The sequence below is a fragment of the Malaya genurostris genome, chromosome 1 (genome assembly GCF_030247185.1).
Source record: "Malaya genurostris strain Urasoe2022 chromosome 1, Malgen_1.1, whole genome shotgun sequence".
Taxonomy (NCBI): domain Eukaryota; kingdom Metazoa; phylum Arthropoda; class Insecta; order Diptera; family Culicidae; genus Malaya; species Malaya genurostris.
The window spans coordinates 150,107,374-150,129,259 of record NC_080570.1 but is presented as its reverse complement, the minus strand read 5'-3'; the positions used below and the strand labels follow the sequence as shown (position 1 = coordinate 150,129,259).

The window sequence follows — 21,886 nt, the reverse complement described above, 5'->3', positions numbered from 1 at the left end:
ACTGATTTCCAAAAAGGGCGTATATATTTTTGTATGCACTTTCTTCAAATTTTGGTAACTCAAAAACTGTAAATCTCAAAAAATTGGTGTCCAAGAAGAAGTTGTAGGACATCGACCGAGCACTCTTAAAAATATACACACTGTAAATGAAGGTTGAATACTTTCATTGTTTTTTAAACTAAAAAGCCACATTTGCGTTTAAATTGATTAGTGTGAACTATTAAAATGACGAAGCTGAAATACTGAAACAGTTTTCCAAAATTTGCAAAACTTCGTTTTTGATAAAGAAAAAGATAGTCGATTAGACGCTAGAATATAATTTTATATATTAAAAGAAGAAAAATTAGCTCATAACGACTTTTCTTCTATAAGCAGACGTTATCGAGATATTTACTCAATAAAGTCTCGCATCAATAACTCGCGTATTTGTTGATTTGCGCCTAATCAAAATGTGGTCTTTAAGATAAGGTTTAAAATAAAATTATTTTACAAAATATTGGAGAAACGTTTTTTTTAAATTTAGTTTTTTTTTTAAATTTTAGGTTGATTTTCTTGTTTTAGGAAAATTATTCAACTATTTTTCACTGTGTATATGATTTTAAGAGTGTACAATCGATTTCCTACAATTTCTTCTTGGACACCACTTCTGTACAATTTACAGTTTCCTAGTTAACACGATTTGAAGAAAATTCATGCCAAAATACATACGCCGCTTTTAAAAATCAGTCTCGAATCAAATTGGTATCTGCATATATAAAAAAGAAAATGTTTTGTCATGAAAAAAATAAGTGCAAAGTTTCATCCGAATCGGAGAATGTGAAGCCTGATCACTTGATCATCATTTCTAGAAACCATGATCGAAAATCGATCATTGCTACAGGCTATAGGCTATAAGGCGGGTGAGGTCGAATAAACTGTTAGTTAACCAATATTTTTTTTTGACCACAACGACAACATGCGGCCGAGCGTTGCCGTGATGAAAAATTATGAACTTATTTTCGGTACATTTTCCTTTCTTTTAAATTTTTGTAATTGTGACAAAAAACTACGCTTATTATATTGACTCTAAACACTAAATACAAGTGCATACTTCGGGTCAAAAAGTGTAGCTATTGGAGCCATTTTGTCGAGGGTTTGCCTAGAGAAACCTCTACGAACACTCGTTGTAACCAGACAAGACGAATGAGGAATCCTAACGTTGGCAATGAGAGCGAGAGGAATACTCGAATCAAAGGATATTTGAATTAGTTAGAAAACTTTGTCCTGTTCCTGTTCCCAGACAAAAATTGACTTCTAGAAATAAAATCGAAGTTTCCGACGGAATTGATTGATAGTACTTTTGTCTTGTAACAATAGTGCTCCTGGGTCGGACAGAGCAAAATTCAACTTGGTGAAGAGTCTGCCTTACCACGTCGAAAAACGCTTGTCAGTAGCATTATTTAACATGTTAGTTTGGTATATAGATACTAGCGAACAGCACTCCATTTCCATTCACTGTAAGTCCGGTCCGGTTTTGCATAAAATAATTTTCATAAACTAAATTTACATTGAACACAGCATGGCTTAGTATTGCACAAACAGCTTCAATATCGTATAAATTTCACAGTACCGTTGACAATTTGATACCGGCAAACAACAACAACTCATGGCTGGGTCGGCCGGGGTGTGCAACTAATGTTCCAACATAAATGGAAACCATTCGAGGTAAATCATAGAACATCGGCATTCTAATAACATCAAACACAAGAAACTAATATTCCCACCGCAATCTACGATAACCGGTGATGTGTGACAATAGACCTCCCCAGTGCGTGTGAAGTCTTCCCACCAGCCTTTCCCCAAAGTCAGATTGATTGGACCGATTCCCGGGGCGGGTAATCACCGTACCTAAGCCCCCCACCCCCTTCCCACACAAACACACGCACTATTTATGGACTGCCTACCCCATCAACAGAGCCATTGTCAGTCATGTTGCCGGTTGTTATTAGCTCTCTAAATCATCATGTCCCTTCGGTTTGAGGCTCTTTAACGCAACAATGCACAACATATCAGTGGAAGGCCGCCCATGCTGCTGCACACAGTAACTGTAACGACATTTATACAGTATCCTTTGGTGGGCATTTGGTCATTCATCGGTGTGCAGTCAGGCGAGACACCGGCGAGGAATTAATAGAATCAGTCAAGTCAGGTGTGTGTGTGTGTGTGTGTTTGTGGTAGGGCAGCCAGCTGATAAGTCTAATCTTGCATGGCAAGGCCGGTCTGATTCGAGAACCAGCAAGGATAAATATGTCCAGCTCCTTGTCAAGTCGTTCCAAGACGAAACGAGAAAGCTGATAAAAGCACCAAAACCACCACCACCACCACCGCCGTATGATGGATGCAGGCATTAACATGCTTTGATTGTGTCAAGTGGGGATCGTAAAATACCGGCTGGGCGGCACTACACCGGTTTCGATTGGCCTTACGATGAAAGGTCCGAAAAATTTACGGTAACGAGAAGAGATTATCATCTTTGAGTGACGTTGCAATTGTGGAAGTGTGTTTTCTTTAAATTTCATACCATTCCTAAATGACTAACTCTAGTATTTTTTGAAGCCTTCAAACAGGTAATAGTATCTGGGGGCCAAAACCGGTGAAAAGTGTGTAAACATTTTGAGCACTATTTTCGGTTCTTCTTTAACCAAAAACTGGATATTGGTGTAGTGAAATTCAATTCATTCAAACATCAACTAACACGAGCTATACATCAAATTTCCAAAATTTTCTGTACCTTCGAATCAAATAACGGTTTGAAATAAATGACGAATATTGGAACAGTTTAACTAGAACTGAACTTAGAAGATTTTTCAAGTCAATTTGAAATTTTAAAAATGTGTCGCTCTTATAATGTTAGAACCCGAACGAAGTCGGACTTGTAAAAAAAATCAGCAATTTTTTTATGAGACTATCAGTCCTTTTATTTGGATTTGATTTTATGAATATTCGATCAGAGATTATTTGCTCATAGACTATCATTAACAGTACCTAAACTGGCGAAATTTATTGGCAAATTTGAAGAATTCGTTACTCATCGTAGATTTTAGATTTTTACTTCAAGCACCCTATCTCTGGAACCGGAAGTTGGATCTGAATAATACATTAGGGAAATACATACTTGAATTTAAAATGGTAAAAATCGGATGAGCCATCTTCGAAAGCACACTTAACCCTGTAATTCCGGAACTGGAAAGCGGATCCGGATGAAATTCAGAAACCATGTATGGGACTACAGTAGCTTCTATTAGAATTAAAATTTGTAAAACCGGTTCAGTATTCTTTGAGAAAAGTTAGTGAAATGCAAATACTCATCCTTAACACTGATTTCAAGCAAAAAAGTTATGTAGCACATGACAAAAAAATTTCATGTTGCCAAAAAGTGCATGTTGCATTTTTAGCAACTGGAAAGTTGATAATTTGAAAATACACATGGTACTTTTGGCAACTTGAAAGTACAGACTAAGTTCCGCGAGTACTCTCTCGCTTCTAGGTACAAATATCTAAATAACTAGGAAAACGTGCCACTTGAGCCAATTAGTTCTGATTGTCTGCAAATAAACTTCAGATTATTTGTCGGAAGAGAAAAGTGCTATTTGAGCCAATTTGTTCTGATTCCGGATTGGTAACTGAACTAAGTGTGAATAGATTTGAAGTTATTCATAGAAAGGGTACAGAATAGAATGGCCTTTGATCGGAATCTCCGAAGACTCCTAGTGTTATATACCATTCTACTGAACTCGACGATATCGGAGAATGTGATTGAGCGAGCGATTTTTCTATCCGCTCAATTTTCTCGAAAAAAACTCACTCGTTTTCTCAATCCGGAAAATTTTCTGATGACTGAACTCATTTTGATCTGCATTGTGGTCACAGATCGTGTTGAAATAAATAAAATTTTGCGAAACACTCCCGCTTCGGGATATGTACAATCGTATAAATGACGTAATAGAAACTCTACTCTATTTCTCTATAGAGAAACGTCACCTCATTTACCATTTTACCGTTGATTTGGCGTAATTGAAAGACGAAAGGACTCTTGTGGCTTCGAATCATGGCTCGAAGTCGGTTTTTTAAACATTCCTAGGCATATAATTCGCTGTTCATCGGAGCAGTCTTACCGCAGCCACAAATAGCTTGCCAGTTCATAACTTTCTCGCCAACAGCCGCGCGGGTCCGCGGCTTTCCATGGTCCAATTTGGTTCAAACTTTGTTTTGGGACTTTTCGCACTACCGGTTTGTCAAATTCTACTGGCACCCTAATATATACTGATCCAAACTGCATCCTTCAGCATGGTATAATGCCTCATTTGGAAGGAATTCAGGAACTGAATTCTAAAACTGAGTTTTGAAACTGAATTCGGAATCTGGATTGTATTCCATTTGAATTCTCAACTTAATTGGAGGCTTGGAATTCAGTTTCAGAATTTAGTTCCAGGATACAGAAAACCGAAATATATACTAAGACTCTGGAACTGATTTCTAATTCAAAATTCTGGAACTTGATTTTTGGAACTGGTTCCATGACTTGATTTGGAACTGAATTTCGTGCCTTAATTTGAGTTCAGAATTCGTATCCAGAATTCAGATTCAGGAATTCAAGATCAGATTTTTTGAATATAATTCAAGATGTGAATTCCAGTTCTGTATACTGAAACATAATTTTAGACCTGAACTCCGAACCAGAATGTTGGAACCGACTTCTGAACCCGAATTTAAATCCTAATTTCAGTTTCAGTATTCATTTCCAGGATTCAGAACATGCATGCTGGAATTGAATTCGGAACTTGGAATTTTGAACTAGATTTAGAATCTTAATTTAGTACCTTAATTCAGGTTTGGAACTCATTTCAAGAGTTAAATTCAGAACTTGGAAAATGAGTTTAGTTCGAGAACTCTATAACAAAACTTATGAACCGAATTCCCGATCAGGATTCCGAACCTGAATTTTGCAATTGAATCCGGAGCCAGTCCCAGGTTCCTAATTTAATTCTTTAATTCAGTCCCAGTTCATGATGGTCCAGAACTCCGGTGTAGATAAATGTCGGTAAAAAGTACTCAACAGTTGTAAGTGTCGGATAAATTTCACACATCGGTTCTTTTAAGAACCATTAAAATATTGCCAAATAACTATAAGATATTTCCCTTTAGTGAGGATGTAAATCTAAAATAAAACTTTAACATGGTTTGTTGTAGTGTTCTATTCTCACTTGTGTGATACAATATATTTAGCGTCAATAAGTCATACTTTAGTATGGATGTACCGTTACAGTTCCGTAAGCGAAACAGTAAAAGTTGCAAAATTCCAACAATCAATAAGTTAATACGAACGACTATAAATATTCGGAAATGTGAAAGAAGTATGTGAGTTTTATTCGTATTCACGTCCTCCAGTTATGTCTCTGACATTACCCACCCGTCCTTTTGACTGTCTCATTCGAAAATGATCGCATTCAAAACCAACGAAGAGAGTCGAAACCTTTTCGTCTCTCATTGAAACAAAAGTGAGTATCTATGTCAACGTCACTCGTTCCGCTACGACGAGATGAAACCAAAATTCTCATTCATTTATCGATATATTAAAAATCTGTGGCGTTTGGCTATAGTGTCTAGAATATGATACTACATGGAATGAGAAGTCCCGGGCCTAATAAAGAAAAAGTCCGTGAAAACTTTTTTATTCATCAGAATAATCTCCATCTAGAGTGATACACTTGACCTACCGGTTTTCTAACATTTTGATACCCTTTGAAGAGAAACAAAGGCCTTAAAAATAGGCTTCCGTTTCTGCAATGACCTCAGCATTCGACGAAAATTTCCTTCCCTGGAGAAACCTTTTCAGGTTTGGAAATAGATAATAGTCGCTGGGGGCCAGTTCGGGAGAATACGGGGGATGGTGGACCAATCCGTACCGGAAATCTTTCAATTTCACCGTTACTTTTATGCATGAATGCGCTGGTGCGTCTTTTTCCATAGCTTGATAAAAATTAGAACTCGTCTGACACGATCAGCTGTTATTCGAACTCTAGTGGATAGATTGTCATGAAATTTGGTATTGGGTCGGTTCGAAACTATTCACGCCTTTTCACTGAGAAAGTCCCGGGACATTTCATTCCATGTAGTAAGTAGCTTTTCCCAAGCTACAAATCTAGATGACCTCGAAACGAAGAGATGTCTCCAAGCAGAAAAAAATTCTAAGTTAGATTTAAAAAAATCAGATTTAGCAAGCCATTTGAAACTGAGGACAAAACACTCGTTTACGTTACAAACACCAATAACAGTATGTTTTCTAGCATTTTTTCCAAGTTTAACGTCTATTTGAACTTCGTGAACCATCGCATAAGTTTGCACAGCGATTATCTAGTGTAGTAAAAATTGTTAAAAATTGACCGTTTGCGGTTCGTGTTTTTATAAAGACTTTTTATATTATATGGCAGCAGAATTATTTTAACAGATAAACAAAAGAGTCCATGAACTCGGAACCCCACTTTACAAATTTTTTTTTGGTTACATTTAGCTAACAGCCACTACAAACGTTGACGTCATCGAAAAAGACCCAAACCGAACCAGTTGACCTCAAAAAGGGTCGCATCCGCGAGAAATGTTGAGTAATTGTTATGAGAAATCCCAAAAAAAAAAAGGATTGGAAAAGTGACACGGGATACCTCCAAGATGAAAAGTCCACGAAAAAGACGTGTTCAAAAAAACGATACGAAACTCATTATTTCATGGAAGTTCAAGCGGATTAAGTGCAAGGTTATTAATATTATGTTGGTGAAGGTGCAAAAATAATCCAAAAGGGTGTAGTCGGGTTTGCATATAAAAACTGCCCCCAAACAGAAATTAAATTGATAAATAGGATTTGTATTGGAGATGAATTTTACAATATTTTAACCCTTCAACTGCCATGTTTGTGGAGTTAGGGTGGTTCTTCTGATTTTTATATTATTTAAATTTTTCAAAAACCTCTTTAGCAAAAAAATTAAAAAAAAAAATCAGGAATATTTTAGGTACTATGAGAAACCTACCTTTTTTTTTTTTTTCAGTTTTTTTTCAACATTTATTTCATGTAAAAAAAAATTATCAAAATTTTCGAATTTTTTATTCGCAATTACAATTTTGATACCACTCTAGATTTTACATAAAAAATAAATCATTTATGAGTACATTATGCTGTATTATTTTCAGATTTTTGAAAAATGTATACGAGTATAATATCAGACTTAAAAAAAATCATACGAAGAACCAGGCGTTTCCATCAAATTATCACCAGATGGAGACGCATGGTGTTTAGTTCTGAAATCATAAACCTCCCCTTCAGAACTAAATACGATGCGTTATCACCTACAACTCGGCCAGGGTATTGAAGATCTTGGGTATTGAAGAAATTAATAATGATAAAGGAAATTCATTCATAATGTTATTTACAACACACGCCCGCACGCCTGACACGATGTACCTGGCACTAATGTAGGAAATGCACTAGTGAACATGTGTCCCAGCTGAACTAGTGAGGACATGAATCAGAACTAATGAAATGGCAAATATTTAGTTTTTAATATACGGTTTAAAGTTTTTATTTACAAACTGATAAGTCATTTTACATTTATTGTATTAAAATCAAATAAATCAACAAATACACTGAAGTTCATTTTAATCTCACATTTCTGCTATATTGAGTAGTTCTTCAAGAAAGATTCGACATCAAACGAAGTCCAAAAAAACTGTTCGTCGACGTTCCGTTTCACATGGTATGAATAATAGCCAAGTTGCCTGAAATTGCTCAACAGGACAGTTAAAGTCAAGCTGCTTAAGCCCATAAAGACGGATAAATCAAACTGGGATCGGACTGACTGTAAGTGAATCCGTTGGAAAAAAAACAATATATGAGCGGGAAAAGGCCCGCAAATTTCAAAATTCTGTTCTTTCTTTCATTTGCCCGTTTCAGTCGTTTTCGGTTTTTGAGTGAAAATCGCATACTGTGCGGTGTCGATATTCAACCGATGCTTTGACAATCAATAGAGACAGATAATGATTCACAATCAAAATTAACTGTTGGTGCTCGAATCTATAGTAGTTTTAGTTTCCGAAAAGCTTAGGCTACTTCGATTTATCATATTTTAGATACTCTTTATAACCAAATGGCACAGATTTTTAATATATCGATAAAAGAATGAAAATTGAATTCCGACGGATTCTCCCTTCAGTTATTTTTTTTTTTTTTGTTTCGTCTTATCGTAGGGAAACGAGTGACGTTGGCATTGATACTCTCTTTCGTTTCAACGAGAGACGAAAGTTCTTCTTGATTATTTGGCAATATTTTAATGGTTCTTAAAAGAACCGATTTGTGGAATTTACATATTTACAACTGTTGAGTACTTTTTGTCACCATTTATCTACATGACATCCATGAACTGAAATTGAATGAAATAACCAAATTTGGAACCTGGGACTGGCCCCGAATTCAGGTGCAAAATTCAGGTTCGGAATCCAGATCGAGAATTCGGTTAATAAATTTGGTTATGGAGTTCTCGAACTGAGTATATTTTCCAGTTATAAATTTAAATCTCGAAATGAATTTCTAACCTGAATACGGGAACTGAATTCAGATTCAAATTCTAGTTCTAAAACCCAAGTTAGGAATTCAATTCCAGCATGCAGGTTCTAAATCCTGGAAATGAGCACTAAAACTGAAATTAGAATTTTGATTCCATCTGACTGTCTCTGAAGTTCTCTAGAGTGTCTGTAAAACTCGAACACTTAGCATGGATAGAAAACAGCTGCAGCTCTCAACGACTTTGTTACAAAACTAGCATTTGCTCTATGAAAGAATCCAATCCTACAGCCTCATATTCGTTTTTCTGCTGTCTCATTCGTAAATGGCCGCATCCAAACGAAAACGAAGAGAGAGAGACGAAGCATTTTCGTCTTTCAATGAAATTGAAACACAAGTGAGTATCCATGCCGACGTCACTCGTTCCTTTACGACAAGACGAAACAAAAATAATAACTGAAGGAAGAATCCGTCGGAATTTCATTCTTTTATCGATATATTAAAAATCTGTGGGGTTCGGCTATAAAAAGTATCTAAAGTAGTCGAAGTAGTCATACCGCAAAGCCTGTTTGGAAACCAAAACTACTATGGATACGAGCACCAACAGGTAAAAAATATTGTGTATCGTTTTCTGTCATTATCGATTCTCGAAGCTTCGGTTGAATATCGACACTGCACAGTATGCGATATTCACTGAAAACCGAAAATGACTGATCGGTAACACAATTTTGAAACCACTGTTCCTTATGTCGTTGACTGAACAAGCATCTCGTTCTTATAATTTGCAAGCGGAGCTGAGAGTGACATTTATTTCTCACCATTTGCGTCTATTTTGAGTCAACGAAAATTGCTTTTTCAAGCTCTTACCGTAAGGTAGCATCCTAGGCCCATTATTATTTTTTGTTTATTTTAACGATGAAAAAAATATTATAACTTTCTGGTAATTAAAACTCAACCTGACTTACCTCCGGCTGACTCGACGAGTGCCATTGCAAGGGCTAGGATGGCAGCCCGGAGCGGGCTCATTGGTTTCATTGCTGCTAGAGTTCCCGCTGCTGTTGCTGTTGCCGATGATCGTTCCGATTGTGTTCTAGGCTTGCTGCTGTGTTAAAGACGATATCGAAAGCGAATGGGATAACGGATACCGCGCCTGTCTCTGATTCTTCCGCTGTCTTTATCGTCGCCACCGTCGTCTTCGTCGGCGTCGTCGTCGTCGTTCCTGGATGCTGCTGGTACTCGCGCCCTGATCGATGCAATGGTGCCATTCGAAATGACCAGCGCAACCGGAATAACGCAGATGATAAAAAGTGAGACACCCCGTCCGTTCGCCCGTCCGTCAACTGATCCCGCGCACGCACACTTACTCACTACGAACTAACTATGGCAGCACTGTTTAGTAGTTGGTCGCGATTGCCAGAACATTTTCGGCACCGTCGGATTGATCTACACACAAACGCGATCCCGCAAATCGTTACGAAACAGTAACAGGACTAATGAATTTTGCGATTTCTGCTAATACTACTACTACTACTATTACTACATCGGTCATCATCTAGGACAAGCCAACCGTCACTGAAACCATGATGTGGAAAGAATTCTTCAATCACGCCGGCTACAACCCGAAATGGCGATACAAAGATACGACGCACTGAACTGGTTTCCTTTCGTTATCTAAGATCCTAACCAACTACTACTAAGAGAGAACCTACTTTACAAAAGTACACTTAATTGCTAGTTTTGCGAAAAGTTTCACCCTAGCTTTTTGCTGTGCAAAGATTCGGATTCAGTTTGCAGTTCTTCAACGGAACGCGGGCGACACACGGTGATGATGATGGGGGTGATGCAGGAAAGGGTTCCATCGTCGTCGTCGCCGCAGCCAACCACCGCCGCCGTAGTCGTCGTCAACGCCACTGTCCACTAACTCTCTGACTACTGGGAGCCGAGATTTTTAGTTTCTTGCCCCAGAAAATGTACTTTAATTCCCGACCAGCTTTCGGCAAAGCTTACCTGCAAGAGAGAAAGAGAGAGAGAGAGATAGAGATGAAAAGAAAAACAAAATCAGTTTGATTTCATTAAGGTAGAGCAATTTCTTGTACTTTTATGATCTGTTTGTTTGAGATGTGCTCTCTCGGGGAGCAACGAACGAATGGTGGATGAGAAAAAGCTTTTAGAAATACTTCTGTTTTTTTTTTTTTGTTCAAACAAATCCCAGTGCGGAGATGGTTTAACAAGTGATGAGAGCTTCGCTGCGGGGCAGTGGGGGGCGTGTGGGGATGTGTATGAGGGAGGTGGTGTCTGTGTTCATCTGTACGGGCAGAGAACACAGAAGAGCTTACGGAGGTTTATTTTGTGGCCTGCACATTATGCTTCGTAGCGCAACATCGGTAATCCTGCGGATTGAAGAAAATACACATTGGTTCGGCGGGTTCTTTCAGCGCATTACCGCAGTGCTTGTGCGGTTTGTTGAAATATTTTAATTTCGATCGATTTTTGTTATCTTATCGGAATGTTGTCTTTTGCGCAGGTCGTTCCAAGGAGGATACTTTTTCTGTGTTTCGTTCATAATAGTATCAAAAGTAGAATATTTTTCGAAAACGAATCTTGAACCAAGGGTTACAAAATTGAAAAGTTATCGAGACTAGTAAAAAAACGATTGGCAAACAATTTGTAGCTGAAGATACTAAACTGTTTGTTTTCCGCAATTTTTGATATCATGAGTCAGTAAATTTATGAAATATAAGAACTGTCCCTTCATCAATGACTGATCTTGGAAGAAGGGTTTAAAACTGATTAAAGTGTGAAAAAAACTATTGTTTGGCAAAGCAATTCTTAGCTGAAAACTATGAGTTTTCGTAAAGTATTTCCCGAAATTTTCGACACCGTTACCCTGTGAACAAAATGATCGTCATTTAGGGGTTTGCTTAATTTTGTGCTATGACACAAAATCATTTTATTTTTTTATTTTTGATATTCTGATTTTTTATGTCTTAGAAATTTTATTTATTTCGCATAGTTGAAACTTGGCAGAAACGTTGTATTTTAATATTGTTGAGTTGATTTTTATTCGAAATCTTGAAATATTTCCATGCAGCTTAAGTTGTTTTAAAGATTTGAAATTTTCCATTATTGTTAAATTGGTGGATTTTCACAATTTTCCATCTACTCAAGATCTAGTATATATAACTGCAAAGTTGAAAAGTTACCAGAATAAATAAGAAAAAACATTCTGTTTGGCAAGCGATTTGTTGCTGCCTACTATGAAGAATTTTTCCAAGTGTACTGCAAATAATTCAGTAGTTTTGAAAGTATTGCCAAGGATTTTTTGGTAAATTCATGAACCTGCAATTTTCCAAAATTTTATTATCAGTAGATTTTTACAATTGATCATTAATCTTAGATCTAGCATAGATAGCATATACGAGGTCTGTTTAAAAAGTACCCGGAATTCTCATTTTTCTAAAATATTTATTTATTCGTCTACATCTTTATGGTCCCCTTCAAAGTAATCCCCCCTAGATATAATACACTTATGCCAGCGTTTTTTCCAGTCTTCGAAACACCTCTGATAGTCACTTTTTGTAATGCTCTGTAGCACTCTCAGCGATTCTGCCTTTATCTCTTCAATCGATGAAAAACGCTGTCCTTTCATGGGTCTCTTCAACTTTGGGAACAGGAAAAAATCACACGGAGCGATATCTGGTGAATAAGGAGGTTAGGGCATGATTAAAGTCTTTTTTTTTTTTTTTTTCAATCATATAATTTATTAAGGCACACTGCTTAAGCTCTAAGATGCCAAGGGCTTTTTCTAATTTTAATTAACAAATAACTTAAAACTAGGATAGTATATTAAGATAATGTATTGACTTTGGCAGATCCCGCCTTCAGCTGGCAATCGGCACCGGCCGGCGTACTGAATGTAACACGTTGGTAAGTATCTTGGTATTAGCCGCTTTTTTCTGTCCGTGTGGGTTCGCGGGGGACACCCCCAGGCTACGAATACCAGGCCCATATTCATCTCATAGACTACAGCGGCCGTTCGTGGGCAATGATGATGATGTTACGGAGGAAAATGAAAAAAAAAATATACAGAGAAGTAAATATTACGGAGAACAGAGTAAAAAGGGGATATGGGAACAAAATGACTAAGAACGACAAAGATCTAATTAGTTGACATCGAGATGGTGAAAAAACGTGGGAGGGGGAAGCAGAAAATTTAGTGACAGCAGAAAGATCTTGTTAGTTCCAATGAAGATGGTGGACAGACGAGGGATGGGGAGATTCGGGCGGATGTTAGTGTCGAACCTGTGGGTGGAGTTTCTTCTTCGCATCAGTCGAGGAACAGGGGTAACTAACGCAGATTACACTTGTATATTAATGTGTTTAAGGAATTTATATATGAGTAACATATATGATATATCCCGACTCGCCAACACATCTCGAACCGGAACATCAGGTGGTCTACCTCGGGCCCTGAGGGAGTCCTTTAAAACAGACCTGGCGTCACAATACCCCACACATGACCATACGACATGCTCGATGTCCTGATAACCGTTGCCACAGGTGCAGAGACCGCTCTCCATGACCCCAATACGCCGAAGATGTGCGTTGAATGTGTAGTGATTAGACATGAGCCGAGACATAACACGAATGAAATCGCGACTCACGTTCATCCTCCTGAACCAAGGTTTCGTCGATACCCTAGGGATAATGGAATGTAGCCATCGTCCCAGTTCGTCATTACTCCATGAAGTTTGCCAACTTTCAAGTGCTCTTCGACGAGAAATACTGAAAAATTCATTGAAGCAGATTGGTCTTTCATAAATATCACCTTCTAATGCGCCCACTTTAGCCAATGAGTCTGCCTTTTCATTTCCCGGAATGGAACAATGTGAAGGGACCCAGACTAACGATATTGAATAAGACCGTTCAGATAAAGTTCGCAAGTGTTCCCGTATTTTCCCCAGGAAATATGGGGGATACTTTCCTGGCTTCATTGCCCGGAGAGCTTCTATTGAGCTTAGACTGTCCGTGACAATGAAGTAATGGTCTTTGGGCAACGTTTCAATGATCTCGAGGGTGTACTGAATAGCAGCTAATTCTGCGACGTAAACTGAAGCCGGATCACTGAGTTTGTACGAAGCGGTGATGTTCTGATTGAAGATGCCGAAGCCTGTGGACTCGTTGATGTTTGATCCGTCAGTGTAAAACATCTTTTCACAGTTGACTGTTCTAAATTTATTATAAAAAATATTTGGGGCCACTTGAGGGCGCACGTGATCCGGAATTCCACGAATCTCTTCTCTCATGGATGTGTCGAAAAACACAGTAGAATCAGAAGTATCCATCAAATGAGCACGGTTGGAAACAAACGAAGAAGGATTAATATTCTGAGCCATGTAATCAAAATACAAGGACATAAAACGGGTCTGAGAATTGAGCTCGACAAGCCTTTCGAAGTTTTCAATCACCATCAGATTTAAGATATCGCATCGGATTAGCAATCGATATGAGAGATCCCAGAATCGATTTTTCAACGGTAAGACGCCCGCAAGCACTTCGAGACTCATCGTATGAGTCGACTGCATGCAACCTAAGGCAATACGCAAACAACGATACTGAACTCTTTCCAGTTTAATGAAATGGGTGTTCGCGGCGGATCGGAAGCAGAAGCATCCATATTCCATTACGGACAATATCGTTGTTTGGTACAGCCTGATCAGGTCTCCTGGGTGGGCACCCCACCATGATCCGGTTATTGTACGAAGAAAGTTAATTCTCTGTTGGCATTTTTGTTTCAGATACCTAATATGACATCCCCAGGTGCCTTTGGAGTCGAACCAGACCCCGAGATATTTGAATGTGAAGACCTGAGCTATGGTTTCTCCCCTTAGTTGAAGCTGCAGTTGTGCTGGTTCTCGCTTCCTTGAAAATACAACCAGCTCAGTTTTCTCCGTAGAGAAGTCGATACCAAGTTGAAGAGCCCACGTGGACAAGTTGTGGAGTGTATCTTGTAATGGTCCTTGCAGATCGGCAGTTTTGGATCCTATAATGGACACAACGCTGTCGTCGGCAAGTTGTCTTAGCGTGCAAGATGTGTTGATATATTCATCGATATCTTTTACGTAAAAATTGTATAAAAGGGGGCTTAAGCATGAGCCCTGAGGAAGACCCATGTAGCTAAATCTTATTGTCGACAAATCACCATGTGCGAAATACATGTGTTTCTCGGACAATAGATTATATAAAAAGGTGTTCAAAACCGGCGAAAGACCATGCTGGTGCAGCTTCTTAGATAGGATATTTATAGAAACTGAATCAAAAGCCCCCTTGATGTCTAGAAATACTGATGCCATTTGTTCTTTACGAGCAAATGCCATTTGAATTTCTGTTGAGAGCAACGCAAGACAATCGTTCGTTCCTTTACCCCTGCGGAAACCAAATTGTGTATCTGAAAGAAAGCCATTAGTTTCGACCCAATTGTCTAGACGGAAGAGAATCATTTTTTCGAACAACTTCCGGATACAGGAAAGCATAGCAATCGGCCGATACGAATTGTGATCGGAGGCTGGTTTCCCAGGTTTTTGAATGGCGATAACTCTCACTTGTCTCCAGTCGTGTGGGACAATATTACCCTCGAGGAACTTGTTGAATAAATTCAGCAAGCGTCTTTTGGCGGTGTCAGGCAGATTCTTCAACAAGTTGAATTTGATTCTGTCTAACCCCGGGGCCTTATTGTTACATGACAAGAGCGCAAGTGAGAACTCTACCATCGAAAACGGTGTTTCGTTTGTATTTGATGTCGCGGCGCGGGAGATCTTCTGTTCCGGAACAGAGTCTGGACATACTTTTTTAGCGAAATCGAATATCCAACGGTTGGAATATTCGTCGCTTTCGTTCGTGGTGTTTTGGTTTCGCATTCGTCGGGCTGTGTTCCAAAGAGTGCTCATCGATGTTTCTTTTGTTAATCCGTCAACAAACCGTCGCCAGTAACCTAGTTTCTTTGCTTTAACTAAGTTCTTCATTTGCTTATCTAGCGCTGCGTAATTTCTATAATTATCAGGTGTTCCATATTTTCTGAACTTTTTGAATGCTAAAGATCTTTCCGCGTTCAGTGATGAGCACTCTTTGTCCCACCACGGATTGGGAGGAAGGATGTTAGTTTTCGCGCCGGGTACACGTTTCGTCTGAGCTTGAATCGCGGAGTCGAGAATCAAGCCAGCCAAAAGCGTGTACTCTTCATCCGGAGGAAGTTCTTGTGTTGTTTCCAGTTTCTCAGACATCGCATTTGCGTAATATTTCCAATCAATATTTCGTGTGAGGTCATACGAAACATTGATTGTCTCCGATGGTCTTAATCCGTTGGCGATTGAAATTACGATAGGTAGATGATCGCTACCGTGAGGATCGGGGATTACCTTCCACTTGCAATCCAACCGTAGCGATGTCGAGCAAAGGGATAAATCCAGCGCACTTGGTCTTGCTGGTGGTGCAGGAATCCGTGTCATTTCTCCCGTATTCAATATTGTCATATTGAAGTTGTCACAAATATCATGGATCATAGCTGATCTGTTATCGTCATGAAGACAACCCCATCCCGTACCGTGTGAGTTAAAGTCTCCTAAAACCAACGTTGGTGCGGGAAGGAGTTCTATGATATCACTGAGCCGCTGATGCCCAACCGAGGCTCTAGGGGGAATGTAGATGGAAGCAATACAAAGGTCCTTACCTTTGATTGTAACATGACATGCGACAACTTCAATACCTGGTATCGAGAGGAGGTTAATTCGATAAAAGGAATAGCACTTTTTGATTCCCAAAAGTACTCCTCCATAGGGGGTTTCTCGATCCAAACGAATAATATTAAAATTGTGGAAGTTGAGAGATATTTCAGAAGTTAACCAAGTTTCGCACAATGCAAATGCACGATTAAAGTCTTGTTTTTAGCCAAAAAATCACGAAAAAAAAAAGCCGTTTTGGAACGAATTTTGCTGCCACTCGTTTCATGCCCAAAACATTTGAAAAAATATGATGGTATGAGCCAACTGATATGCCAACTTCATCAGCAACTTCTCTAATAGTGATTCGGCGATCATCCATAATCATTTTTTCCACTTTTCCCACATTTTCATCGATTATTGACGTGCTGGGTCGACCGGAGCGTTCGTCGTCTTCAACGTCTTCGCGGCCAGCTTGGAAACGCTTATACCACTCACTTGTTTTTTTCATAGCAGACTCACCGTAGGCTCTCTGTAACATTTCGCACACTTGGTCACACTTTATTTCATTTTTCACGCAAAATTTAATACAAATTCTTTGACTCTTCAATTCTTCCATTGTTTAAACTAACAAAAATCGCCGAGCTCAAAAAAACACGTCTACACCAGCCGCTACAAGACAGAATGTAAACAATGAATACAGCTGAAAATTTCACCATACATTAGGGACATATGTACCAACACAGTAAAAAAAAATTTTGACCACCGGACTCTCCAGACGCGCGCAATTAAAAAATTCCGGGAACTTTTTGAACAGACCTCGTATACTATTTAACTTTTCAGCGAAAACTGCTTTTAAAAGAACTGAAAAATTAAAAACTGTTGATTGAAAAATTATTGTTTGGCAAGCAATTTGTTGCTGCCGACTGTGAAGAATTTTCCCGAAGTTCCTGTAAGTAATCTAGTAATTTTTGTATTGTTATGTTGATTTGTATCTTCAGTTTTAAAATATTTGCATGGGTTTTTGTTTATTTTAGAAATTGATAACTTCACAATATTTTATGATTAGTAGATTGTAAAAATTGTTCATTTAATCAAGATTGAGTATTTATCTAGCTCTTCATCGAAAACTTATCTTCAAAGATAAGTAGTGATGCAAATTTAAGTAGTAATCGAAATTAATTGCAAAAAATCTGTTACGCAAGCGATTTGTTGCTGCCGACTATGAAGATTGTTAATACTCCAGTAATTTTTATGTTGAGTTTTTTTTTTATTTTTAAAGTATTTCCATGAGTTTTTATTGGTAAATTTGAGTTTTAGAAATTCTACAATTTTTTATGATCAGTGAATTTATACAATTTTCCATACATTCAAGATCTAGCATATTTATCTGGCGAAAACAGATTTTAAAAGAACTGCAAAATTAAAAAGTGTTTAAAGTTGATTAAAAAAATAATGTTTGGCAAGCAATTTGTTGCTGCAGACTAAGAAGAATTTTTCCAAAGTTTCTCTGTCAACTTCAGTAATTTTTATATTGTTAGGGTAATTTTTATTTTAAATTTCGAAATATTTCCACGAATTATTTTAGCTATTTTAGAAATAGATAATTTTACAATCTTCATCAAAACATGATTGGAAAGAAGACCTGCAAAAAAAGCAAAGCGATTAAAATTATGGAAAAAAATTATTTAGGCGTAAAAAGGGTATAAGTAAAAAAATCGTTTGGCAAGTAATTTGTTGCTGCCGACTGTGAGGAAATCTAAATCCAGTAATTTTCAATGTTCATAAGTAAATTTTTATTTTAATATTTAAAGTATTTCCATGTAGTTTTTTGATAGTTTTAGAAATTTGAAATTTTCTAAAATTTTATGATCAGTAGTTTTTTACAATATTTCATACATTTATGATCTAATATGTCTATCTGGCTCTTGATCGAAAACAAGAACTGCAAAATTAAAAAGTGATCAAAGTGGAATAAAAAAATATTGTTGGGCAAGCAATTTGTTGCTGCAGATTATGAAGAATTTTTCCGAAGTTTCTGTGGCAACTCCAATAATTTTTACATTGTTATGTTTATTATTTATTCAGGCATGAAAAGATTATAAGTAAAAAAAATCGTTTGGCAAGCAATTTGTTGCTACCGACTGTGAGGAAAACCAAATCAAGTAATTTTGAATGTTTTTAATGCTTATGAGTAAATTTTTATTTAAGTTTTTAAAGTATTTTCATGGATTTTTTTAGTAACTTTAGAAATTTGAAATTTTCTAAAATTTTATGATCAGTAGTTTTTACAAGTTTTCATACATTTAAGATCTAGCATATTTATCTGGCGAAAACAGATTTTAAAAGAACTGCAAAATTAAAAAGTGATCAAGGTGGAATAAGAAAATGTTGTTGGGCAAGCAATTTGTTGCTGTAGTCCAAGAAGAATTTTTCAGAAGTTTCTCTAGCAAGTCAGGTTCAAATAACTGTCAACATCGGAATCCACCGAGCCGTCATCGTCTACGTCATAACCACAAAGCCGCAGGAATCCAGACTTTTGTCATCCATCAACCGACACACCGTCGTCTAATCACCATCGACATCAACATGAATCGAAAGTGACACATAAACCCGATAAACCCTAATCGACCTGCGACACTCGGCAATACACATGATCGGAGGGGGGCATCCTAATTGGCATCGTAGAGAATAGCAACGGGTGTCCGCCGGTCCGTCCGTTAGTTTTCGGTATCAACTTCAATTAACTGGACCTCGTTGTCGATCCCGTCTCCCCCAACCCCACTCACAATGTTTAGTGGGTCCAGTCCAATAGTTTTCAGCCTCCCGACCCGACTGCGACCCGATGACACTAATTTAGATTGAAACGTTCGGCCCCCCTCCGGGCGGACTTTTCTCGCTCGCCGTGTCGTGCGATTATGAATGCCTAATAAATCAACCGGCGGTGGAGGATGAAATTATGACAAAGCCAAACATTGTTTTCCTACAGGCAGTACACTATCTAATGAATTGGGATGGGGAAAGCCCACGAGGTTTCGCGACACTCGTCAGTGCGGAGGAATGTCCTGCAGTCACTACTTGCCAGAGTCGAGTTTTCCGCGAGCATTTGCATTGGAAAACTATTTCGCTCCAGTGCTGATGTTGCAGAGTGACAGCAGCATCAGTAGCAGCAGCAGCAGCAGTAGGTAAACTCCGCGGCCACCAGCCCACCCACCTCTGTATGGTGGGAGTAGGCGAGTAAGCATGTGTTTGCCGAAGCCATTGTTATTTTGCAACTTGTCAGCTTCGAAGCGTGCACATATTTATGCTAATTTTGCGCGGTTTCTATGCTGCGATTCCGCGTGGTTCGAACTTCGAAGCGTTAGACGGAGGAGAAGGCGAAGGAGCAGGATGGAAACTATGACCCGAAGGGATGAAATAACTGAAACGCGTTCCACAGATTAGCGACTGGAACCGGCATTCAGTTGGTGGATATTTTTTTCGTTTGTTTCCGCTGATGACAGCCGTTCATTTAGCACCGGATGTGGGACGCCGTTGGTGATGTTCCTACTTTCGTTTATCAGTCAAAAGTATCACACACAGTTTTGACACACTCACATATTGCCCCCCTCCGTATTACAGGCTGTTATTGTTGAGCCCGAACCCGAAGGCTCACTGAAAAATACTCGTAGATGCAACATATTGTCGTTACATGTGCTTGCCGTTGGATTTAGAGATAGGGAGCCTGTGGGTATTTCAATGCTACAAATTAGGCCACGGGAAGACGATCAATTGTTCCAGTGTAATGTGTCATTCAAATTTGCTTTAATAAATTTGGTATTTCCAAAGTGGCATGATAGTTCAGCATGAGCTGTTATGACCTGTAGAAAACGAAGACGAAATGTAAGGAAAACTTCAAAAGCTCTACAGAAAAAATTATAGCAAAATAAGAGACAAGAATTATTCATAAAAAGTGATAGGCAAAAACTGCAATAAAGGCGAAGATTTAACAAAAAAATTTACAAAGAAGTGAAACGAAAAAAACGGCAACGAAGGCGAAAATTCAAGAAATTGTTGAATTTTCACCTTTACTGCAGTTTTCGCCTATTACTTTTTGTAAAATTCTTGCCGCTTATTTTACTACAATTTTTCAACAGAGCTTTGAACTTTTCCTAACATTTCGTCTTCGACTTCGACAGTACATAACAGTTCATGCTGAACTGCTATGCCGCTAGGCAGTTCGGTAAATCACTGTTTTACACTGACTAGTAGCATCTCAAAAAAAAAAACTTACACAAAACACAGGAGCAAGCACATAAAGTGCCAGAACAACTGCAGAAAGTACACGACCAAGTTTGCGAAATACAGGAACATGGACAGTACAAAATCAGATACAGAAAATACAAGAACAAGCACAGAAAATACATAAACTAGAACATACCTTATGATCAAAAAAGAATTGGAATGTTATTAAAAAACGCAAAATTTCTATTTTTTATAAATTTCTTTATTATCGCCTTCAAAGTACTTTCCTCCTGCGGCAATACATGCATGCCAACGCTTGATCCAATTTTCCATACAAGTTTTATAGGCCGCCGAAGGTATGGCCTTTAGTTCACGCAGCGAATTCTCTTTTATGGTCTCTATGGTCTCAAAACGCGTTCCCCGCAATGGCAATTTGAGTCTGGGGAAGAGGAAAAAGTCACACGGGGCCATATCTGGAGAGTACGGTGCTTGGTTGATGATATTGGTTGAATTTTTGGCCAGAAACTGCGACACAACACGACGCAGTTTTTGAAAGAAATTCAGCTTTTTTGGCGCCAACCGAGAAGCGACGCGTTTCAAACCCAAAACATCAGTTAAAATGTTTTCGGCTGATCCATAAGAGATGCCCAACAACACAGCAATCTCTCTAATCGGTACAGAACGATTTTGCAACACCTGTGTTTTTGCTAGACACGATTCACCAAAGGCCTTTTCTAACATTTTCAACGTTTCGGAACACTTAAATCCATTTGCAACACAAAATTTGATGCACGCACGTTGTTCTAAATTTTCATCCATTATAAAAATCGCCACACGAAAATTTTTCAACTTCTTTGTATAGACGCCAAACAAAAACTAATCGTACGATATGCGTCAAAATTTGACAGAATGTATATAAAAGTGTTGCCAACGTTGAGAGAATAAAAGTTTACCGATTGGACAAGCACGGGAATTTTAAAATGAAAATTCCAGTTCTTTTTTGATCATAAGGTATATAGAAAGCACAGAAAAAAGTACAAAAATGCAAGCACAAAGTACAGAAACAACCAGAATAAGTGCAGAAAGTACAGGAACAAGTGTACAAAACACAGGAACAGGGACAGAAAGTTCAAGATCAGATACAGAAAGTACAGGAATAATCACAGAAGGTACAGCAACGAGTACAAGATCCGGTACAGGAAGAACGCAAAGGAACAAGAACAGAAAGTGCAAGAACAAGTATACAAAGTACAGGAAGAGTAGGAACAAGTGCAGAAAGTCCAGGACCAAGTGTTCAAAATACAGGAACCGGAACAGATACAGAACGTACAGAAATGTATAGAAATCACAGGAAAAAGTA

The 21,886-nt window shown here is 38.3% G+C and overlaps 1 protein-coding gene across 11 annotated transcripts in view; it reads right to left on the bottom strand.

Annotated features, from left to right (window-relative positions):
- Positions 1 to 21,886, bottom strand: part of LOC131426183 (disintegrin and metalloproteinase domain-containing protein 33) — a 1,149,595-nt gene that overhangs the window by 637,722 nt on the left and 489,987 nt on the right. For all 11 annotated transcript variants that reach the window (XM_058588702.1, XM_058588703.1, XM_058588711.1 and 8 more), the window contains exon 2: positions 9,553 to 10,594. In XM_058588702.1, coding sequence (XP_058444685.1) covers positions 9,553 to 9,622 — 70 coding nt within the window. In that variant the 5' untranslated portion in view covers positions 9,623 to 10,594. The remainder of the gene's footprint in view (positions 1 to 9,552; positions 10,595 to 21,886) is intronic.